This window comes from Anabrus simplex, chromosome 9 (genome assembly GCF_040414725.1).
Source record: "Anabrus simplex isolate iqAnaSimp1 chromosome 9, ASM4041472v1, whole genome shotgun sequence".
NCBI lineage: Eukaryota > Metazoa > Arthropoda > Insecta > Orthoptera > Tettigoniidae > Anabrus > Anabrus simplex.
Genome location: NC_090273.1, coordinates 106,042,439 through 106,063,278, shown reverse-complemented (window position 1 = coordinate 106,063,278; position 20,840 = coordinate 106,042,439). Strand labels below are relative to the sequence as shown.

The window sequence follows — 20,840 nt, the reverse complement described above, 5'->3', positions numbered from 1 at the left end:
ATGGTTGTGCGCGGTGTTGAAAGAAACATGGAATTACGCATTTGTTTGGTTCATAGAGAGGGCATTGAACTTCGTCTGTAGGTTATGAGAATCTGCGACTTGTTAATATTATTAAGAATCAGTGTGGTATTTTATCGTAGTCGACAAGTTGGGAAACGCGATATATTTTTATGGAGGCTACGGTGTTTGTAATAGATTGATGTTGTGATGAGTATATGAATATGGTAATTGGAGGAAAGTTTCGAATTATGTTTAGTGATTTGAGAAGGTTTTACGCGATGCAGGACCATTGTGTACCTGCAATTTAAGTTATACCACACTACAAGTGAATTATATGATTTATTTGCGTAAGAGTGCCCACACCGCTGGAGCTAAACAAGCCAAGGTACGAACTGGATTTATTAGTATAGATGTATGCTCGTGACGCAATTATATTTCAGTATAGATGACTTATTTTGAATATTAGAATACTACGACTTTGAATAGCTGTAGTTAACCAGAAGCATTACGATTCCGATATATATGAGATTATGTTTTCCAAACCTCGCAGCTTAGCGCTTCCATGTTAATTGCAAGAAAGTAAAGTAGCTTGCATTGTGGTTGAATGTTATTGAAAGATAACTATTAAAAGGGACATTGAACCTATTTGGGCATGTGTGAGACAGCCAAAGATTAAGCTAAAGTTAGATAGATAGCTAGATCGGTTAATATTCTCCGTTTTTGAACGTACATTTCTTTAACGAACTTCAGCTAGGGAAAGGCTAGAGTAGGAGCCATATTTAACTGGCACTAGGAAAGAATGCCTTAGTTCGTAAGGAGTTTCAATGCACAACGAGATCGTTGCAACAAAATCATGTCTTCGGATTTTATTAAAACCTAACTTAATATATTCAGTTCTATTTTCGATTTCCTATAATTCACTCAGAACTACTTAAACGTATTCCAATTAATTCACACTTAATTTATTAATCTATTTGTGACGCATTGCGGATGGATATTATATCCATGTGAGACTGTTTATATACGACTAAAGAAAGTGAACTATCAGAACGAGATAATTGTGTCGATGTTATACTTACATTTCAAATGCGAGGTGGGCCTCAGATGTGTCCAGTGATCTGTTGTAAATGAGCAAATATTGAACTTCAACTTCACAAAGGAACTGATCATTTTAAATAATTTAAATACTGGATATTATTTCATTTTATTATACGAGCCAGCGCTGACTCATTTTCATTACGTATTTTCAGTTAATTTGAATAATGCGTTGCATTATATGAAATTAGTAATTTAATATTTTATTAATAAATATTTTGTTATTTTTCTAATTGCTGGTGTCATGAGTTCTTTAATTACTGTCTAGACTGTAAGTTAAAGATTAGCTAAGTAAGGTACCGTATAATTAAGTGTTTATTTAACCATGGCAAGTTTCTCTCGAGGTCAAATTTTAAGTAGGTTGCCGGCGATGATTATCATTATGACGTGAGTAACGATAGGTATCACCCGTGAGTTGGAATTCTCTTGGACTCACGTAAAGCGAATTCTACAGTAGGATTACATGTCCTACTTGCCATAAGTAAATCCTGAGGTATCCGCTGAGCGACTCCATTCGTCAAACTAGGCTGCCCAACGACGAGTTAGAAAATGGAGGTATCGGGCAAAGAATGTTTAACCCGGAGCGGTTGCACTGTGAAGTTTGGAAATGACGAACGTACTCTTGACTTTTGTTTTTATGCGTCCCTTTAAGGTTGGGCATATCTGGAGAAGGTTTTCCAGATTGAGCAATTTCTAGTTTCTCACATAAGCTCCTAAAACGAAACGGTTTGTACTCATGTATAAAATAAAACATAAATTTATACAACACAACACTACATATACTCTGAATTCTGACAACCATCCATATAGTACTAGGCATGCAAATGACTTTGCCTTATACAATGTTTGCTCTTATAAATATGGTATAAACAGCTTGAAGTTCTCTGCAATCCAGTTATTTAATAACATCCCTGTGGAGATAAAAACAGCACCAACTTTGGCAAAATTCAAACAAAGAGTCAAGCATTATTTTTGGGAAAGGTACAGTGCTGTTTAAATCAAAATATCAGATGTCATTTAAGGCATTCTCCCAAACAATCTTGCAAACTGTCCGGAACTATTCTTGTACCTCTAGAACTTTTATGTTATGTAAATGTAAATACTCTGTAATCTGTTCTTGTACCTCTGCAACTCTCAGTTTTGTATATATAGTGTAAATACTCTGTAATCAATTCCTGTACGTCTGCAACTTTTGTGTTATGTAATTGTAAATAATCTGAAATCTATTCTTGTACTTCAGCAACTCTTATGTAAATGAAAATACTCCATAATCCATTCTTGTGCCTTGCAACTTTCATGTTACGTAAATGTAAATACAGTCAGAAGTAATTCTCTGTAATCCTCATATTGATGATGTACATATTTTATATATTGTGTGTTGATATGTTCAACCATTTACTAATTATCTTATATACACAAACTATATTTTGATGTGTAAGTGCCCGCCAGTATGGAATGTCCTGTACAATTCCTATGTATGAGCCTGCAGGCTCGTTGGAATTAATTGAAATAAATGAATGAATGAATCGCAAATATTACGATAGTTGAAACTAATAAGAAATTACCGTACGGTATATTTCAATAATACTTCTACGAAAATACACAATTATGCACTCACGACACAGCACTGTCCACGTTGCATGTTATTATTATGAAAATCATTAGAACGTACGCCCATACAAACACGCCACATGGTCCACAACAACGCTGGTACCTACTATATAGTAGGCAAGTTTTTCTCACACTGTTACATTTAAGAAAAAAATAATTTTCAATTCTAAAATAAACTAGGTATTCGTACTTTTAAAACGTTCTTCACTGCTGTCAGTTATCACTCGCAAGAGCTGTTTCAGCAATAAGCCAAATAACAATAAATAAACGTATCATAAACCAGCACAAAGTTGCTTCACACTGCTACACCATGCGATCAAGCCGGGCAAGCGTTGAGTTATCGGCTTACCAAGCTCACTTTCTGGCGCAGTTACTACGCATGCGTCACTTTGAACTCAATGCTGGGCGAGCCAAGCGGTAGGTGTGTTGCGTACCCTCGCTAATGCAGAAATTCGTACTGCAGAATAACTTTACTGCATACTGCAGAAAATACTCTTAGTTTAAAAAATAGTATTGCCAACTGACAAGATAAAATTATTTGTTGCACTTACAGTTTCATTAATGCTTACTTTGCTTCTCAAGTCCAACGGGTAAGCCCGGCTTAGCCTGCATATCCACAATGCACGCTACTGCTACACAGAGTAGGTAGAGAGAGTGATCCGGCGTGTATTTATTGCAATGATGTTGACGATGAACTTAACACATTTTGTGGATGTTATCATTGGCCAACACAGAGAATATGTTTAGAAACTGAGCAAGGAAAATTGACGCCAGAAACTATTGTGCAGGTGATGCTACGAAACCAAGAATCTTGGGATCAGGTAGCAGTATATGTAGAAAGCATTCTGAGTCAGAAAACGAGGGATTTGAATGCTCGCGAACGGCAGTAAAGGAGAAATAAAGGAAGAAGAAACCTGAGAAATTACAAGCACGACACCGCCCTGAAGTAATGCAAGAGCGGTTCCGGGGCGGAGATATACGTCGTGGGAAAAAGGTGTGCGAGATTTAGTGAGTAGGAATCTCACACGCTTGTGGAGTGCGGACCCTCACAAGTGTTTCATTAAAGATTTCTTACACTGCCACGTAAAAATATTATTATTTTTATTATTGTTATTATTATTATTATTATTATTATTATTATTATTATTATTATTATTATTATTATTATTATTATTATTATTATTATTATTATTATTATTATTATCTTTGGTCACTTCATTTAGTCAGGGTGTCTTGATTTTTCCATTCCATTAAGTAAGCAGCTGGTTGGTCAGTATTGTTGGATTCATCCTTGAAATATGACCACTGGTGATTAAATATCTCTTCCTGGCCACGTCTGTGATCATTTCACTGTACCTGTACAACTCGTGGTTTGGTATTGAGGGAAAGGCACTTATTATTGTAAGTGTTCTTGGTTAGTAGACATGCTAACTCTACTTTGTTCATCCAGTTTATTAGTGCTGCTCCTTCTCCAAGATACTCAAACTTGTTGACGTTCTCAATTTTGCCCAGTTCCCGTTGTAGTTCACTGGGGACATCACTGATATTGGTGAGGTATTTTGTTTTATCTAGTGACACTTGTAATCTCACCTTGGGGGCCAATGACCTAGCTGTTAGGCCCCTTTAAACAACAAATATCATCATCTATCATCAATCCCTTTTTAGCAGCCTGGTGCCTAAGTATATTCAGCTGCTTTACTGCTATTTCATTTTAGCTTGCCAGAAGTGCCACATCATCTGCAAACACCAGACAATCCACCGTTAGACCCTCTCGTTTGTATCCCAAGTAAACCCCACTGGGGACTTTGGGTTTATCTAGCTTCTTCTGGCACTCTCTGATGACCTTCTTCAAAGCACAGGTGAGATCATACCCCTATCTAACTCCTGTCCATATCTCAACGCTTTCTGAGAGTATTCCTCTGACCTCTACTGACGATGATGTTGGTGGTGGTGATTATTACCATTATTATTATTATTATTATTATTATTATTATTATTATTATTATTATTATTATTATTATTATGTGCGTATGGACCCAATGGATCACGCAAAGCTCTAACGATTCTGTTTTCTGAGTTGCCAAACAGCTCTCATCCTTTCTCCGCGGATCCTTTTTCGTTCTTCTGTCCACTTTGCTCCAGTCTTCTTTTTCACTTCTTTCTCTGGTTGCACTTTCCATACATTAATTTTTTTCCTGTAGAGGTTTCTGTCTGCGGTGTCAGTTGAGTTCACCTGGGCTTTTTCCAGATCCTTCTTCACTTCCAGTACCCATGGAATATTTTTTAGATGTTCTATGTACGTGAGAATCTTGTGTGTCAGTCTACTTGCCGGCAGTCTGCGAACATGCCCATAAAATTTCAGACGTCTTTTGCGGATGTCTGCTGCAATGTTGGAAAGCTCTTCTGTCACTTTGCGTGACCTCAGTCTATATCCATTTTCTGTTTTTTGGAGGCCGAGAATTTTCCTCAGGATTCTTCTTTCTTTTTTTAAAATGTTTTCTAGGTCACCTTTCCCATTTAGTGTAAGGGTCTCGCTGGCATATAAGACTTCGGGCTTGGTTACTGTATTATAGTGTCTGATCTTTGCATGGCGGGACAAGCACTTTTTATTGTATATGTTGTGAACCTTACCGTAGGTTTTCCGAAAATTTTGTAAGCAAATTTTTCAGAAGTTCCGCAAGGATGCCATCTTCTCCGGAGGTCCTACTGTTTTTAAGTTTGAGGATGTGGCCGCGGATTTCTTCCTCTGTCAGTGGTGGAGATTTTGGGAAAGTGTGCCTTGGGGGTTCTTGAGGGAATCTTGTGAGGCGCTGTGTATACTACTAAAACGAACTTGCAAATTAGGTTGCTAAATCATAGTATTGTTCTGATTTCAAATAGTTTCAAACTTTTTATATTGCATTAGTAAAGCTATGAAAACCTGAAACAATCTCTTCAGGACCAGAAGCATTTATTGTATACTTCACAGTTTCAGCACTCGACCAAGCTACTGGCACACACCTGGCAGAGAATCCTTGTCCTCTTCGACAATAGGGCAACTATTAGAACAAGCATCCAAACATTGGGATAACCGTGAAGCCATAGTATCACTACACCAAGGACATCGTCTTAGTTTTAAAGATGTGAATGACCAGGTAAGTTAAATGTTGATGCTCTCATTATCACACTTAGTGAGCTTGCCTAAAAAGAATGCAAATTACATGAACAATAAGAAAAAAATTGAAAATTATATATTTTGAGTTTATGCTATCTGAAGGATGAAAACTGCAAGTTTCCATGAATATTTAATTGTTGCCTCTGTGGAAAGTGCTATGTGAAATATTTCATCTTAGAACTTTGGTCAGTAAGATTCTGTCATCTAAGGACATCTAATGTGGAAAGATTATATTCTCAGTATTTTGATTGTAAGGAATAGTGACAGATTGTTTATCAGACTGTCCATTCATAGAGTATTTTACAGATTTCATTACAATGGCACAAAGGTCTTTCTATTATGATATATTAAAAATAGTTTGGAGTATTTGAAATACATGTAAAGGATATAGTTTCCTCTCAAATCTATATACCGGTATATAAAATAAGAGTTTTGTCTGTACATTGGTCAGTATTTGAAAATAATGGTATTTCTGTAACAGTCATGTCCACAGTAACAAGGAAATACACTTTTTACTTTTCCGTAATTTCTGCCTGTCTGTCTGCACATGCATCACGAGAAAACGGCTGGAGAGAATTTAATGAAAATCGGTATGCAAAGTCGGGGAATAAGCCACTATAATCTAGGCTATAAATCATTCTATTCACGCTGAGTGAAATGATAGTTTAGGGGGAGGCCTGAAATTTAATTCTCAAATATTTATATTATTAGTGGTCCTATCGTCCGACTCGTTGGCTGAATGGTCAGCGTACTGACCTTCGGTTCAGAGGGTCCCGGGTTCGATTCCCGGCCGGGTCGGGGATTTTAATCGCTTCTGATTAATTCTTCTGGCTCGGGGACTGGGTGTTTGTGTCCGTCCCAACACTCTCCTCTTCATATTCACACAACACACTACACTACCAACCACCACAGAAACACGCAATAGTGATTACATCCCTCCATATAGGGTTGGCAGAAGGGCATCCGGCCGTAAAACAGGGCCAAATCCACATGTGCGACACAGATCGCACCCGCGACCCCACAGGTGTGGGAAAAGCGGTAGGAAAAGAAGAAGAAGTGGTCCTATCGATAAACACTACATAACTAAAGGCATATAGAATTAAATTTCCAAACATTTATGTCTTATACTTTTTTACCATACTGGCTATGATGACACAGATATTCATGAATTTATATTTTTGTTACTAAGGCCATATCAACGCCGAACCACGAGAAAATGGGTTAACAGAATTTAATGAAAATTGGTATATAGAGTCGGAGAATAAGAAGCTACAGTCTAAGTTTTAAACAATTTTATTCACTCTGGATGAAATTGTAGTTTAGGTCCTATCAAAAAGTACTACATAAGAAAAGTTATAGAGAATACAATATCCGATCATTTATGTTTTATTCAGTTTTACCGTACCGACTATGATAAGAGTGGTATTTCAGAGTCGAAAGGAAACTGAATGTGAAGGCCTACAATATCGAAAGCGCATAACATTGATCAACAATAACATTACATTGACCATTGTTTGTTGTGATGTTCTTTGTGTCTTATGCTGCCACTCAACTCCGATAGATGGGATTATTGCTGAGTACCGAGTATAACAGCCTGACTGGGGAGTTGGAAAACTTTCTTCTTTAGCATGCAATTCCTCTGGTTCATACATTTCCTGATACTGCTGGTATGTAACACACTGGTTCATCATAGTATGCCAGCTATTCAATCCCTACTCTGACACACTGTTCCGAATGAGCAGTGTGCACACTTAAGGCAGAGGCTCACTTAATAGTACAGGGTGCGCACAAATGATTGGAGCGGTTTCAAAAAATTCCTGTTTGTTTATTATTTGTTGTAACATTACAAAAGTATGTAGACAGAGAGAAAAGCTCACAAAGTTCTTTTATGAGCCTACAAGTGCTCGATATGTCCTCCATAGTCACTTCATGAGTGACTCTACACACATCAGCTCTAGTCAAGTTCGTCCCACACCCGACATAGCACGTCACTGTCAATTTGACCAAAGGCTCTGATGATGTGGGCCGGTAGTTCTGTTAGATCAGCCGGTAATGGTGGCGTAAACACTGTGTCATCCACATAACCCCATACGAAGAAGTCACAAAGGGGTTAGGTCAGGAGAGCGTGGAGGCCATGACATGAGGGAGTTATATTCATTCCCGATACGACCGATCCATCTTTCTGGAAGTCTGCTGTTCAGAAAGTCATGATCTACATGGAAAAGAGGTGGAGCACCATCCTGTTGGTAGATGAAGTTCATGCTATCGGTCTCCAACTGTGGCATGAGCCAATTCTCCAGCATGTCCAGGTAGATGTGCCCTGTAATGGATTTTTCAGCGAAGAAGAATGGACCATAAACTTTAAAGTTCAAGATGGCCCAGAAAACATTAAGCTTGCGAGAGTCACAAACGTGCTGCACACAGGTACGGGGTTTGTCAGTCCCCCAAATTCGTACATTGGGCCTGTTAACTTTACCACTTAGAAAAAATGCTGCCTCATTACTGAAGACAAGGTTGTCACAATATTCATCATCGTCCATATGCTCCTGAAAACTTGTAGAAAACTCAAAATGGTTCACTTTGTCAGCCGGTGACAATGCTTGGAGCAGATGCAAATGGTAAGGGCGCATCTGCAATCTTTTCTTTACGACTTTTCAAACGGTCAAACGAGGCATGTTCATTTCCCTGCTTGCTCGACGAGTTGACTTTTGCGAGCTACGTTCAAAACTGCTTCCGCACAGCTCAACCGTTTCTTCAGGGACACCAGGCCGGCCTGTTGATTCCCTTGCATAGACATCCTGTGGTTTTGAACTGTTGATACTATTGGCGAATGGAGTTGGCACTGGGTGGATCTTTCCGATACTTTGTTTTAAAGTTTCGTCGCACGGTTGTCACAGATTGGCTGGAATGAAAAACCTGAACAGCATACACTTTTTCACTGTTAGTCGCCATCTTTGCAACTGTTGGAGTAGAGGACGCATCATGTTTGCCGGATGTTGCAACTGTTGCGCTCTCGCGGGCATTGGGGAAAGCAAAATGTATGGAGGGCTATTCAAACAAAACAAAACTCTGAGGGATACTTGCCTTACAACATCAAACACCACCATATCTATAATAATATGGCTAGATATTATTGACAAAACCGCTCAAATCATTTGTGCGCACCCTGAATTAGTAGATTGACCGGTCTGGAATTATAATTGAGGCCTATTCCAAATTATAGCACCACAATTCACTAAATAACTCAAAATTCAACCCTGAAAAGAGCCGTTTCTTAAGAAAAGCTTCTTCCTCTTCACTTTTATTAAATTCTACATTCATTTAATTCCAAATTAGCAGTGAAGAGGGGGTTTCTCCTCTGGCTTCGAGGAAAAACTTGTCTCCAAGTCAGATAGTTCTTCCCGCCGCCAGTGTAGCGAATTGAGATTTTCCGACTCATCGGGTACTCCTAGGAAACAGATTAGTAAAAGGGCATAGTTCTTATCCTGGGAATCTCCACTATTCAACCCCCAGACCCCGGAAAAAGACGATGAGTTTTCACGGATCATGGCTCTCTGCGGCTTGGTCATTCCAGCTCTGGAACTTTGGACTGTTAGATCGGCAACATAGTACCGTTTGTTAAAAGTGAGAAAATGTGTGGTTTTTCATTTGATCAAGTATTTCATATGAAAGCATTGCTTTTAATCGCACCATTTTATGTAATTCCTACTGATATCATTGTAATGACCTAAGTTCATTTCAGTTGGGAAAACTACCAAGACAGTCTTTCTGAGGATGTGGGAATCGAACCCACCTCTACTCAATTGACCTCCCGAGGCTGAGTGGACCCCGTTCTAGCCATCGTACCACTTTTCAAATTTTGTGGCAGAGCCAGGAATCAAACCCAGGCCTCTGGGGGTGGCAGCTAATCACTCTAACCACTACACCACAGAGGCGGAATTCAGAAGAAATTTCTTATAATCTGAAAATTAGCTTATCCAAACAGTCGCTGATCCCAGTTAGTTTGGATTAGCGAGACTTTGGCTTTTATAAAGCTGAGTATATGTTAAGATTACGTAGAACAGTCAACTATGTCTCCAGAGATGAAGAGATATATTCTCTATATTTATAATGTATATACACAGGTTGTGTTGATTCTACTTTTATCACAGTTGTTTTACAAAACTATCTATCTATCTATCTATCTATCTATCTATCTATCTATCTATCTATCTATCTATCTATCTATCTATCTATCTATCTATCTATCTATCTATCTATCTATCTATCCATTCTCATATCTTTCTCTGCTCGCACATAGTACTGTCACAGCTGTGCGGTTAGGAGCGCGCAGCTGTGAGCTCGCATCCGGAAGATAGTGGGTTCGAACCCCACTGTCGGCAGCCCTGAAGACTGTTTTCCATGGTTTCCCATTTTCACACCAGGCAAATGCTGGGGCTGTACCTTAATTAAGGCCACAGCCGCTTTCTTCCCATTCCTAGGCCTTTCCTATCCCATCGTCGCCAAAAGACCTATCTGTGTCGGTGCGACGTAAAGCAACTAACAAAAGAAAGTACTGTCAGTGGTGTATACTGAGGACTACCAAGACTATCAGTGAAGCCCAAACCTCAAATGCGAATGATAGAAATCTAAAGCACATTATAATGTAAGCATCCGACACACTGTTCCATTTACAAACCTTTAAAGCAATGAGAAAAACGTTGCACGTATTTCTGAGAACAAGGCTTCGGAGACTGCTATTGCAGCCCAGACTCTCGTCCCTTTCCCCTTGACTCATCTTATGCGGCTTGCTGCTGTATGCCTGATAGGCGCGGGGACCGTAGGGGGATAGGTGTGCTAGGCTTCGGTCCGTCAGATTGCCACTGCTAAATATCAACCATGCGTTAATCATCGTATATACTTCTCCACCTCATCCTTCTAACTTTGATAACATAGTGCTGGTATTTCACTCCCGTTTACTTCTACATCCTTGTAAGAAGACGCTGCAGGGCTTCTGTTATAGGAGTAATATACTTTCATTGTTATAGGTGAATCTGCTAAAATGAAAAGCAATCTTTCAGGTTTAGTGTTCTCTTTTGTTGGTTGGTGGAGCGGAAGGTACACTTCAACCCCGCGCTTTTAAAAGAAGCGACTTGAAGAACGTTATCTATCATACAAAACTTGAAACAGCTAGTGCAGGAAGTTGGGACATTGATCAACAGATGTCACTCCTAAATGATGGAGTAATATGCTATTCTAAAGTTTCCTAAATTGACTACCGGTATATTTCGTTGTTTTGTTGTATCACTGGTTTCAAGAAATTTGGACTTTTTTCCATAGATGTCTCTAGTCAAAAACTGAGGTCATGCATTCTGGTACAAAGTGGAATAACTAGAAATTTAAAGAAGTTTTGTGTTTAGAGGTTTTCTCAACTGAACTGACTTTCATTATTTTTGATACTTCAAGGTTTGCAAAACTTCCTTCTCATCCCGCCAGTTTTGGAGTCTGGAAAATCACAAATTTTCTGTATTTATTTTTCAGACTGTCAAACGTTTCTTGTACCTATTTTATCCGCCAATAAAGATGAGAGGGTGTGTCCGGATTTAGTCCAGAGCCTACTTGAAGCTTCCTCTCGGGTATAAAAGCTGTAGCTTTTTCGAGCTAACTTGTCTTTCTGATCATCGTCTAACTGAGTGTGTGTGTTAGGACAGGAGGCGGGGGCCTCAGTCTTCGGCAGGCAGAACATCAGCTAAGGTAATGGCCAACAGTTTTTCCATCTAAGTAGTTATCTCCGCAAGCTGACTCAAGGGGAAGGTTCCAATCTTTAATTATGTAACAGTCAGTTCCTAAACTGTAAACTTTCTAATGTGAAAGTTCATGTGTAAGTCCTAAGGACTTAAACTGTAAATCAGGGATAGAGAGTGTGCTACCCTCTTGAATTCCCCTTCAATTTATCTTGAGGAGACTACGATTTTGTAACCATTTTTCTCTTGTAAATCATACGTTAACTTTTCCTCCTAGTCAACTCACTAGTATGGGATTAGCCTCTACATTGTCGGGCCACACGCCCAAGTAGGGTTTTAATTTCTGATTTCGAGGAGTGCAAGTGTACGTTTCTGTACATTTTGTGTTTGGGCCAGTAATGTAACCTGTTCTTCTTCACAAAGGCCCGGTAGTATGGGTACTAAGATACCCCTATGTAATATAAAAGGTAATTAATATGGCATTGTAAATTGTAGGTGGAGCCTAGAGAGGCCTAGAAATGTAATTCTACTGAGCAAAGAAGCTCTAATACCTAATGTAAATTTAAATGTTGCCTTAATCAGGCTGTAAGGGTTGGAAGCGCAGTCTCCTTGGTTGAATTTGTAGAGCATGTAAGCTCTTTTCTGGGAATGTAATAGATAATTGTGTAATATTGAGTGGTGCCTTTCCGTAAATTGTAACCATTGGAGCAAAGTGCTCTTGAAAATTGTCTTTGGAAGATATCTCTCCTTTTCTACTGGTCTAGTGCAACAGTTGTGATGTTGGGACCTTGGTAAATGATGAGCTTGAACCTCAAATTGTAACTAGTCTTTTCTGGGTTTTTACTGTTTTTTTCTATTTTGTACCTAACTGCCTGTACCTGAAATTTTGTTTGTTAAAATTTAAATTCTGAAAAGGAATCTAACCTTTATTTTAAACTTTTAAATTAATCTTTGACTCTCATAGCTAGACCCAATCCTGTCCGCACCTTCTTTCACCTCTGTGATCCATGAAAACACCGTAACAATTGGAATCGAATCTGTGGCCATGGTTCGGACACCACAACTGATCTTCAGAGGAAGCTGATTAACCAGTGAATGATGGGTACGACCACTGTAAAATTCAACATTTTAATTTAATGATGATGATGCTAATAATAATAGTGCATGGCATCTGTATAGGCTTGGTGGTGACCTAATGAGGATAAAATGAATGGCGAAGACATCATAAACACCCATTCCCCAAGCCATGAGAATTAACAGTATGAGGGGATCGATTCTGAAAATTGAACCAGACCCATCGGACAAAAGGCAAACATTCTATCCATTTAACCATAAAGCCGGGCTTCAATTTGCAAAATATTAGGCTACTATCTCGACTGATCAGGCGTCGAGTATTGGCATTGGCAGAGGCCAGGGCAATAGCTTGTAAAACAGCCTTGACAACACAGCAGGCTTCTCCGTTGACTATTGGCTGCAGCTCAAAACGCTTAAGGCTTGACGTTCACTAAACCAACTATCGAAAAGGGGTAACCTAAGTCTAGTGGTAGCCCACTTCTTGATCACAGCATACGCCACCGAGTACTGTATATATTTAAATTTCAAATGACATTGAACTCTTTAAAATTCATTTGACCATTATTAGTTTTGTTTTATTGACAAAGGCATTTCTTTCAAGAAATAAAGAAAAATTTCTTTTTGTATACAGTGTCTAAAATTTTCTCTTTTACTCATAGGTATACAAACTAGCAGCTGGTTTCTTGGAGCTGGGTCTGAAACGTGGTGAAATGCTGGGAATTTGGGGGCCCAACTCATTAGAATGGTACCTTACAAACTTGGCTGCAACTCGTGCTGGTCTCATTGCCGTGAGTAATAAAATGAATGAAGAAATTGCTTTGGTAATATTATCATGATTGAGGAAAAAAAAGGCAGTTTTGACACAAATACAGTAATGTCTTATGGCTGGAGGTCATCTGAAAATTTGAGTTACAGAAGTTAGCATGATGGAAGTGTAACCCTCGCAACCATGCAGGCTGTGATGTAAGGTATGGATGGATGGCAAGACAATGTTACCTAGTGGTAATCTGAAATTAGCAGCCATTGATGGATGGCTATGATAATTTGATTTATGCAAGGGAAAAGTGGTTTCTTTTATATTTGTTCAGTTTTAAAACGGAGCCTGTGACTTATTTTCTTATGTCTGATATGTAGGGAAACAAAGATAAATAATAAACAGACCCATAAATAATGTCTATGCCTGAAAAATAAAAATAAAAAGATTCCCAAGAAAGGTAAAGGGAATTTCTGAATGGATAAACTACCTACTTATGTACTACCAGGATATGCATTGGAGAACTAATGATATTTGTGAATGATACCTAACATTTTATTGCAGTTTTTAAATAAAAAATGGACAGTCTGATGTTTAGTACACTCATACTTTTTCCATACCTGTCTTGTAGATTAATAACTCATGATATTCTTCTTTTACAAGATACATATATACAGTACCTATATATTAATTTATTTTATTAATTAACCCTTTAACCGATTGATCAGACGTTCCGAAAAAATACTTTCCAAGTTATTTATTCGTTTTTATAATGTATAATACATATTTTGGACTAGTATTGGATTAAATAAGACTATATAAAACAAGTTTAATTGAGGAACTTACTGCAGAGTGGCTTGGTGGCCAAGCGGCAATACAGCTCCCGCAGGCGGGTAATGAAACCCTTACTATTTTACCGGAAAAAGAAAAAAGGAACGCAACTGCTCCATATTCAGAAAGATTAGTACTAGTCAAGGTGGTAAATGGAAAAAAAAGACCAGATACACTTGTAAACAGTGTAAGAAGGGTGTACACCTTTTGTGCCTCCCTAAGCACATTTGCTAGAACACGTCAAAAACATTTGTAAATATTAGTAGTTAGTTTCTTGTATCATATTTTTAAGGCAAAAGGTGAATTTTTGAGCAAGAAGTCTGTGTGCAATTGATATTAGTAATCATTTTTTTTTACTTAAAACGAACCAGGAACTGCAGCATTTGCATATAATGTAAGATTAGAAATTTCATGTTAATGTAAGAATAAAAAAAATACTGTAACTGTAATATTGTACATAAGGCTTTATTTTTTATATGTAGCATAGGAAACACTACCTTTCTAAAATAATGCAGCTTTTGATAGTAAAAATATTGTTTGATCATGAAATACTTCTTTTTCAAAGAAAGGAAATATGTTTTTGAATTATCACTTCATAAAATAAACATTTATAAATTAAAGGTGCATTAATTTACATCAACAAAATGCCTAAAGCATTACCTTCAAAACAAAAAAATGCCCATCCAATTTACATAAATTAAACAGAAGGTATTACGAATAATTTACTGCGAAGTAAAAAGTGCTCATTAGGCCTTGGCGGTATAGGACGTGGACACGCGTATGAGGCTGGCGGTCAAAGGGTTAATTCCAAAGAGCCAAGGACTCATATAGGCGTACAGGAATTGTACAATACAATTCGGTAAGCTTCTACAATTAATGAATCACTAATTACTAGATTATGAATATTTTCCCTCATTATATGACAGATATTACCTTTCATGGTTTGATGGAAAGAACTTCAATTGCTTTATTCATCATTTACATCATTTTGACATCCAGTTTTATCAGTACCTATTTGAGATGGAAAGCATATTTAAGAAATCAGTCTTTTACACTCAGTTTGGATTACACTTTATATTCCAGCCCTTACGGAAATTTAAAGAAGAGCCTCCGTGGCTCAGATGGCAGCGCGTCGGCCTCTCACAGCTGATTACCATGGTTCAAATCCCGGTCACTCCATGTGAGATTTGTGCTGGAAAAAGCAGAGGCGGGACAGGTTTTTCTCCAGGTACTCCGGTTTTCCCTGTCATCTTTCATTCCAGCAACACTCTCCATTATCATTTCATAGCATTTATCAGTCATTAATGTCACCTTGGGAGTGGCGACGCCATTGTAATAATAGCCTATATCTGGTTCATTCATTACATCCCTGACCCGGTCAAAGACTGGAAAACAGGCTGTAGGTTTTCATGGAAATTTAAGTACTGTATACAGTCTGAGAATGTGAATGTGAGCTGGACAATCTTACATCTCAGTTTGACACATTTTCAACTCAGTAAATATTGATTCTGTACTCTCACAAATACAGCTAGAAATAATCTAGGTCAGTGATGGGCAGGGTTGCTGTGGATGGGCCAACAGCGGCTGCCGACTATATGCACACAGCCTATGGGCTGGAATTTGTGACATCACAGATATGCCTACGATGATAACAACATAGATTGTTTTGCAAGGCTTCCTTCTGTGAAACATTCTCTTTCACACTGTGAACTTGAAGAACATTCTGAAATACTTCTTTGTCTGCAGGGACAGTTCAAATCAGGATTCCAGGAGCTGGACAATCTTACATCTCATTTTAACACATTTGCAACTCAGTAAATAATGATTCTGTCCCTTCACAATTACAGCTAGAAATAACTGACCTCCATGTGATTGGGAGCAAATGGACAAATTTAGAAACAAAAATGCTCTTCAGAGATTATTGCCAAAAGTTCCCTTGTTCAAGGTTTCCACATTTACAGTATATAACCATGAGACTAAAATGTTGTATGTGTCTGGTACAGTTTACTCTTGTGAGCAGTTATTTTAAGTTGTGTATAGCATAGTAAAGTATAGTACAGTGTATTTACTCATCCATTAAACCAAATATTGATACACATATAAAAAGTACATTTTGATATTGGAGAGGGTACTAGTAAGTAGTTGGGTCCAAAAACAAATTATCCAATGAAACCCTGGAGGTTGTTCTTAGGCTAAAATGTATGCAGAACATTACTCCAATTACAGTATTGAACTTGCTTTAGGGCAAAACAGTAGACAAACAATAAGAGAATAACAGACTTATAAAAGCAAACAGGTTGTTTTAAGCATAGGGTTAATTTCGTGAATATGCACAAGAATACTTTTATAGTACGGTATTTAAAATGATCATAATGCAAATCTGTAAATAGCCTATAGTTTAATATTACTCTAAATTTATATCTCTGCTAATTTGTTACATAAATTCCTTAATCAATTACATAATTCATGTAATGACTATTGCATGTCAGTGATGCATTGAAGACAAAGTGAGAGTCCTGCGTACATCCACACTACAGGGAGAGCGAGAGCCTACATATTATATTGTTTGGTACATGAATTTCTCATTCTGATCAGTGTGCTTCATGCTTGTTGAATTTGAATTTTTAGTTATTATTTCTATTTCCATTGCTCTTAAATATCACTCAAGAAATTTAACCTTAATAAAGTATCCTTTTGTTTTCAGTTGCCTATGGCTATTTTTTTTCCTTTTCTGTGCAAGGAAAATTCAATCTGCAAATTCCTAGTCACTTGAAGTCATAAAATATCTGCAAAGAAAGCTACTAACCTTACTTACACAGCATCCCAGTGAGTGTGTACCCAGACAGTTCCAGGGTTAAACAGTATATTGGATGGCCTAAGGTGTCTAAACACAATCAGGTGAGATGGCGTGGGAGGACATCAGTAGACGAATAAGTTTGGATGGTGTCTTTAAAAGTAGGAAAGATCACAATATGAAGATAAAGTTGGAATTCAAAAGGACAAATTGGGACAAATATTTGTTTATAGGAAGGGGAGTTAGGGATTGGAATAACTTACCAAGGGAGATGTTCAATAAATTTCCAATTTCTTTGCAATCATTTAAGAAAAGGCTAGGAAAACAACAGATAGGGAATCTGCCACCTGGGCGATTGCCCTAAATGCAGATCAGGATTGATTGATTGATTGATTGATTGATTGATTGATTGATTGATTGATTGATTGATTGATCGATCGATTGATTGATTGATTGATTGACTCAAAATAAGTCCAAGCTGTTCGGTCCATTTCTGTGTGTTAGTAACTAGTATCCTCATTCTTAGGACCACTTACCAGGACACTCAGCTGCCCACTGTCCATAGTTCATAAAAAAAGCATCAGCAACATTAATTTTCTTTAACTGGAGATGAATTCTTTCACCCAGGTGAGCATCAATCCTGCTTATCAGATCTCAGAGCTAGAGTACTGCCTTACCAAAGTTGGAGTAAAGGCTCTGGTGACAGATGAAAGTTTTCTAACTCAGAACTACACAGAGATGGTGAAGACCCTTGCACCAGAAATAGAATCCTGTCCTCCTGGCAGACTGAAGAGCAAGACACTACCTGAACTAACTTCAGTTATTGTCACAAGTCAACAGAATTTGCCGTGAGTAATTTGGCTAGAAAATTCAGTTACAGTAAAACTTGTTCAAAGAGGAATTACGAAGGACCAAATTATTTTTCTGAGCTAGACAACAGACAAGTTTCTGCATTACACAAAACATGCATTTTTTGCCTTAAAATAGTAAACAGTAATTTAAATATTACTTAGAGCTTACCCATATCTGTCTACGCATGACGCTTGGCTATCCAGATTGATGTACCTGTACATAGTGGTATAGAACACTGATTTGTTAATTGTTATGATTACTGTGCTTTATTATTACATACAGAATGATACACAGTATATCATTTTGGCCCTATCACAATGCAATATTATACTATTTCAGAATACTGGATATACTTATTTCTATCATAAAAATCTATACAGTACTTCACAATAAGCTTTTTCCCACAGATCAATCATATATAATCAGATCTAATCATATCATTCTGGATGCAGTCCTGAGCTGAGCATATTAATTCAAGAAGAGTGGAAGAGTTATATGTAATGGCAAATTGCTTTACATCACAAAAGCACTGTAGGCCTGTTGGTGAGTTCAAATCTTCTTTTGATCTTCATCTTCTTGCTCGTATTCATCTTCTTCCATTGCCTCATCCTTTCTCATTGCTATAAGGGCTGTAGCTGATTCAAAAATATGGTGTGTCGTAAGTTGTTCATCACTTCGAATGAATTTCTATGCCTCTCAGGCAACGTTTCTTGCTTGACGCAAGTTGCATATTGCTGATGTACTTTTAAGCACTTCATTTGTTCCACCATCCGTATTATCACTCTCTCCAAACACGTGCATCATTTTGTCCAAACAAAGACATTGATCATACCAGCACCAGAAATGCAGAAATATTGTAGATAGGACTACATCAGTTCCTAATATTTTCTGCATTGTGCAAGTAGGTTTTAAAGAATGCAACACCCCTAACAATGGTGATAGAACGACGTTCTGAAGAGAACATCATAGGGAAGTGCGCACCAAGACAAATTTAAAAAGTAGCAAATGAAAGCAAAACAGTAAATAACACCTCAAAATAAAAATAAGGAAGCAAGGAAACAAGGAAGAGTGCAGGACCTTACCCATAATGGAAGGAGAGGAGGGGATTGAGGAACTACGAGGCAAAATTCAACATCAAAATGACACCAACATTTTCAAAAAATATAATAAAAATATAATTAATAAATAATAATTTACATTAAACCAACTTATGAAAAGAAAGAAAAATTCTGAAAAATAATGAAGTAATAGAAGAATAATAAATGTCCATTAAATAAATAATCTACATGTAAATAAGGTTAATTCTAAAGTAAATAAATTCATAACATTCCACAAACTACTCTGGTGCACCAGCTCCTTACCTTACACATTTTCGAAAATATCTACATGAAATAAAATTTTAGATTAACACCCGAAAAATGTGTTGTATGGCAAATCAAAAGCCTCCGACAGCACCCAGCAGAGGTTAAGTCCCCACAGTCCCCACATGAATAAGAACATTCGACACATCACATTAAAACACAAGGGAACACAAATCTCAACATAGTGTCATCACACAAGAACCCACAGAATAAGGACAATAGCCCAAATAAAAATAATATTAAAATCGCAGATGCAAAAGAAGGCTAGGGCGACGAATAAGACGCCCAAAACATATTAAAATGGAAAGAGCCAGTTAACTTCACAACACCGAGACCGAAAAACAAATATGACATGAGAAGAAAAACAATGCATTGTCATCCACACGGAGCACGAACAAGATGCTGATATCTCGGCCGATACCAGATGCAACAATAATAAGTTACATAATGGCCAAGCCCAGAGATAATAAACAACAATGGGATATGAGATAAGACCAAACCCAAATATCTCGCGCTAGGTGTGCCCAAGACCCTTGACGTTACAAAGTTATAGTTTTTAAAAAAATATGTTAATATTATGCGGGATTACACACATAATTAAGTAAATATCACTTTAAATACCCGCTATAGAAATAAAACAAGGAATTCCAACCCAATCCAAGAAATAGGTATCCACGAGAAATTAAAAGATTTAAAAGATTAATAATAATAATAAATAAAATAATAATATTTAAAAAATTAAAACTTAGTGCAGCATAGCATTAGCTTGAAACATGGACAAGAAGGCCAAAATACATGAAAGGATGCCCGAAAACCAAACAGAGAATCACAACACCAAACACTGGGGTAAACACGAATACCGCAGCATCAGCGATACATACAAAATTTTAAAAAGTAGTAACCGCACTTGCATCCAGGAAATAACACAGAAAACTTACACAAATGCACAGGTAAACAAAGAATACCAGGGAAAACAATGTTACACCAAGGCAAGGGCAAATTTCAAAAGTTACGCAGACAATAATGACCTTCACAGCAACACATGACGTTCACTTGAAACTAGAACGCAATAACACCAAACTTAGATAAAATTCAAATCATAGTCACACCCCAAGAAAACAACATTAACACAAATAAATTAGAACAGCGTACTTATAAAGAGGTCATATGACTGAGTAACCGACGTGTTTCGAACCAACACTAATACACTCACTAGTAATTATGTAATAAACTTACATACTACACCACACAACTATACTAATATAATAGAAGAATATTAAGGCAAGTACAGTCCCCTGCTGGGGCAGTTATACGTCCTTAGCCAATACCCAAAGGTAAAATCATAGTTTTTGTGTGTAGGTAAGCACTCCATTATTAGCAGTCAATCATCCGCTTCCGTTGAAGCCAACCAGTCGACAGACACACGCAGATCAAGGCCACAAGAAGCGACACACTGTCCAGCCCCGCAGCATGCTCTGGTGGACTCCGTCAAAGCACACCTTGCGGTAACAAAGATCGCACATAGATAGCGCAAGAGTACATGTTGCTGTCTACAGTACGATCGAACACACTACATATAACTTGCAGAAAC

General features: G+C 37.6%; 1 protein-coding gene across 1 annotated transcript in view; it reads left to right on the top strand.

Annotated features, from left to right (window-relative positions):
• Positions 1 to 1,477: 1,477 nt before the first annotated feature.
• Positions 1,478 to 20,840, top strand: part of LOC137502164 (medium-chain acyl-CoA ligase ACSF2, mitochondrial-like) — a 47,004-nt gene continuing 27,641 nt past the window's right edge. The window contains exons 1-4 of the mRNA XM_068229165.1: positions 1,478 to 1,482; positions 5,675 to 5,840; positions 13,317 to 13,445; positions 17,664 to 17,884. Of these exons, the coding sequence (XP_068085266.1) occupies positions 1,478 to 1,482; positions 5,675 to 5,840; positions 13,317 to 13,445; positions 17,664 to 17,884 (521 nt within the window). The remainder of the gene's footprint in view (positions 1,483 to 5,674; positions 5,841 to 13,316; positions 13,446 to 17,663; positions 17,885 to 20,840) is intronic.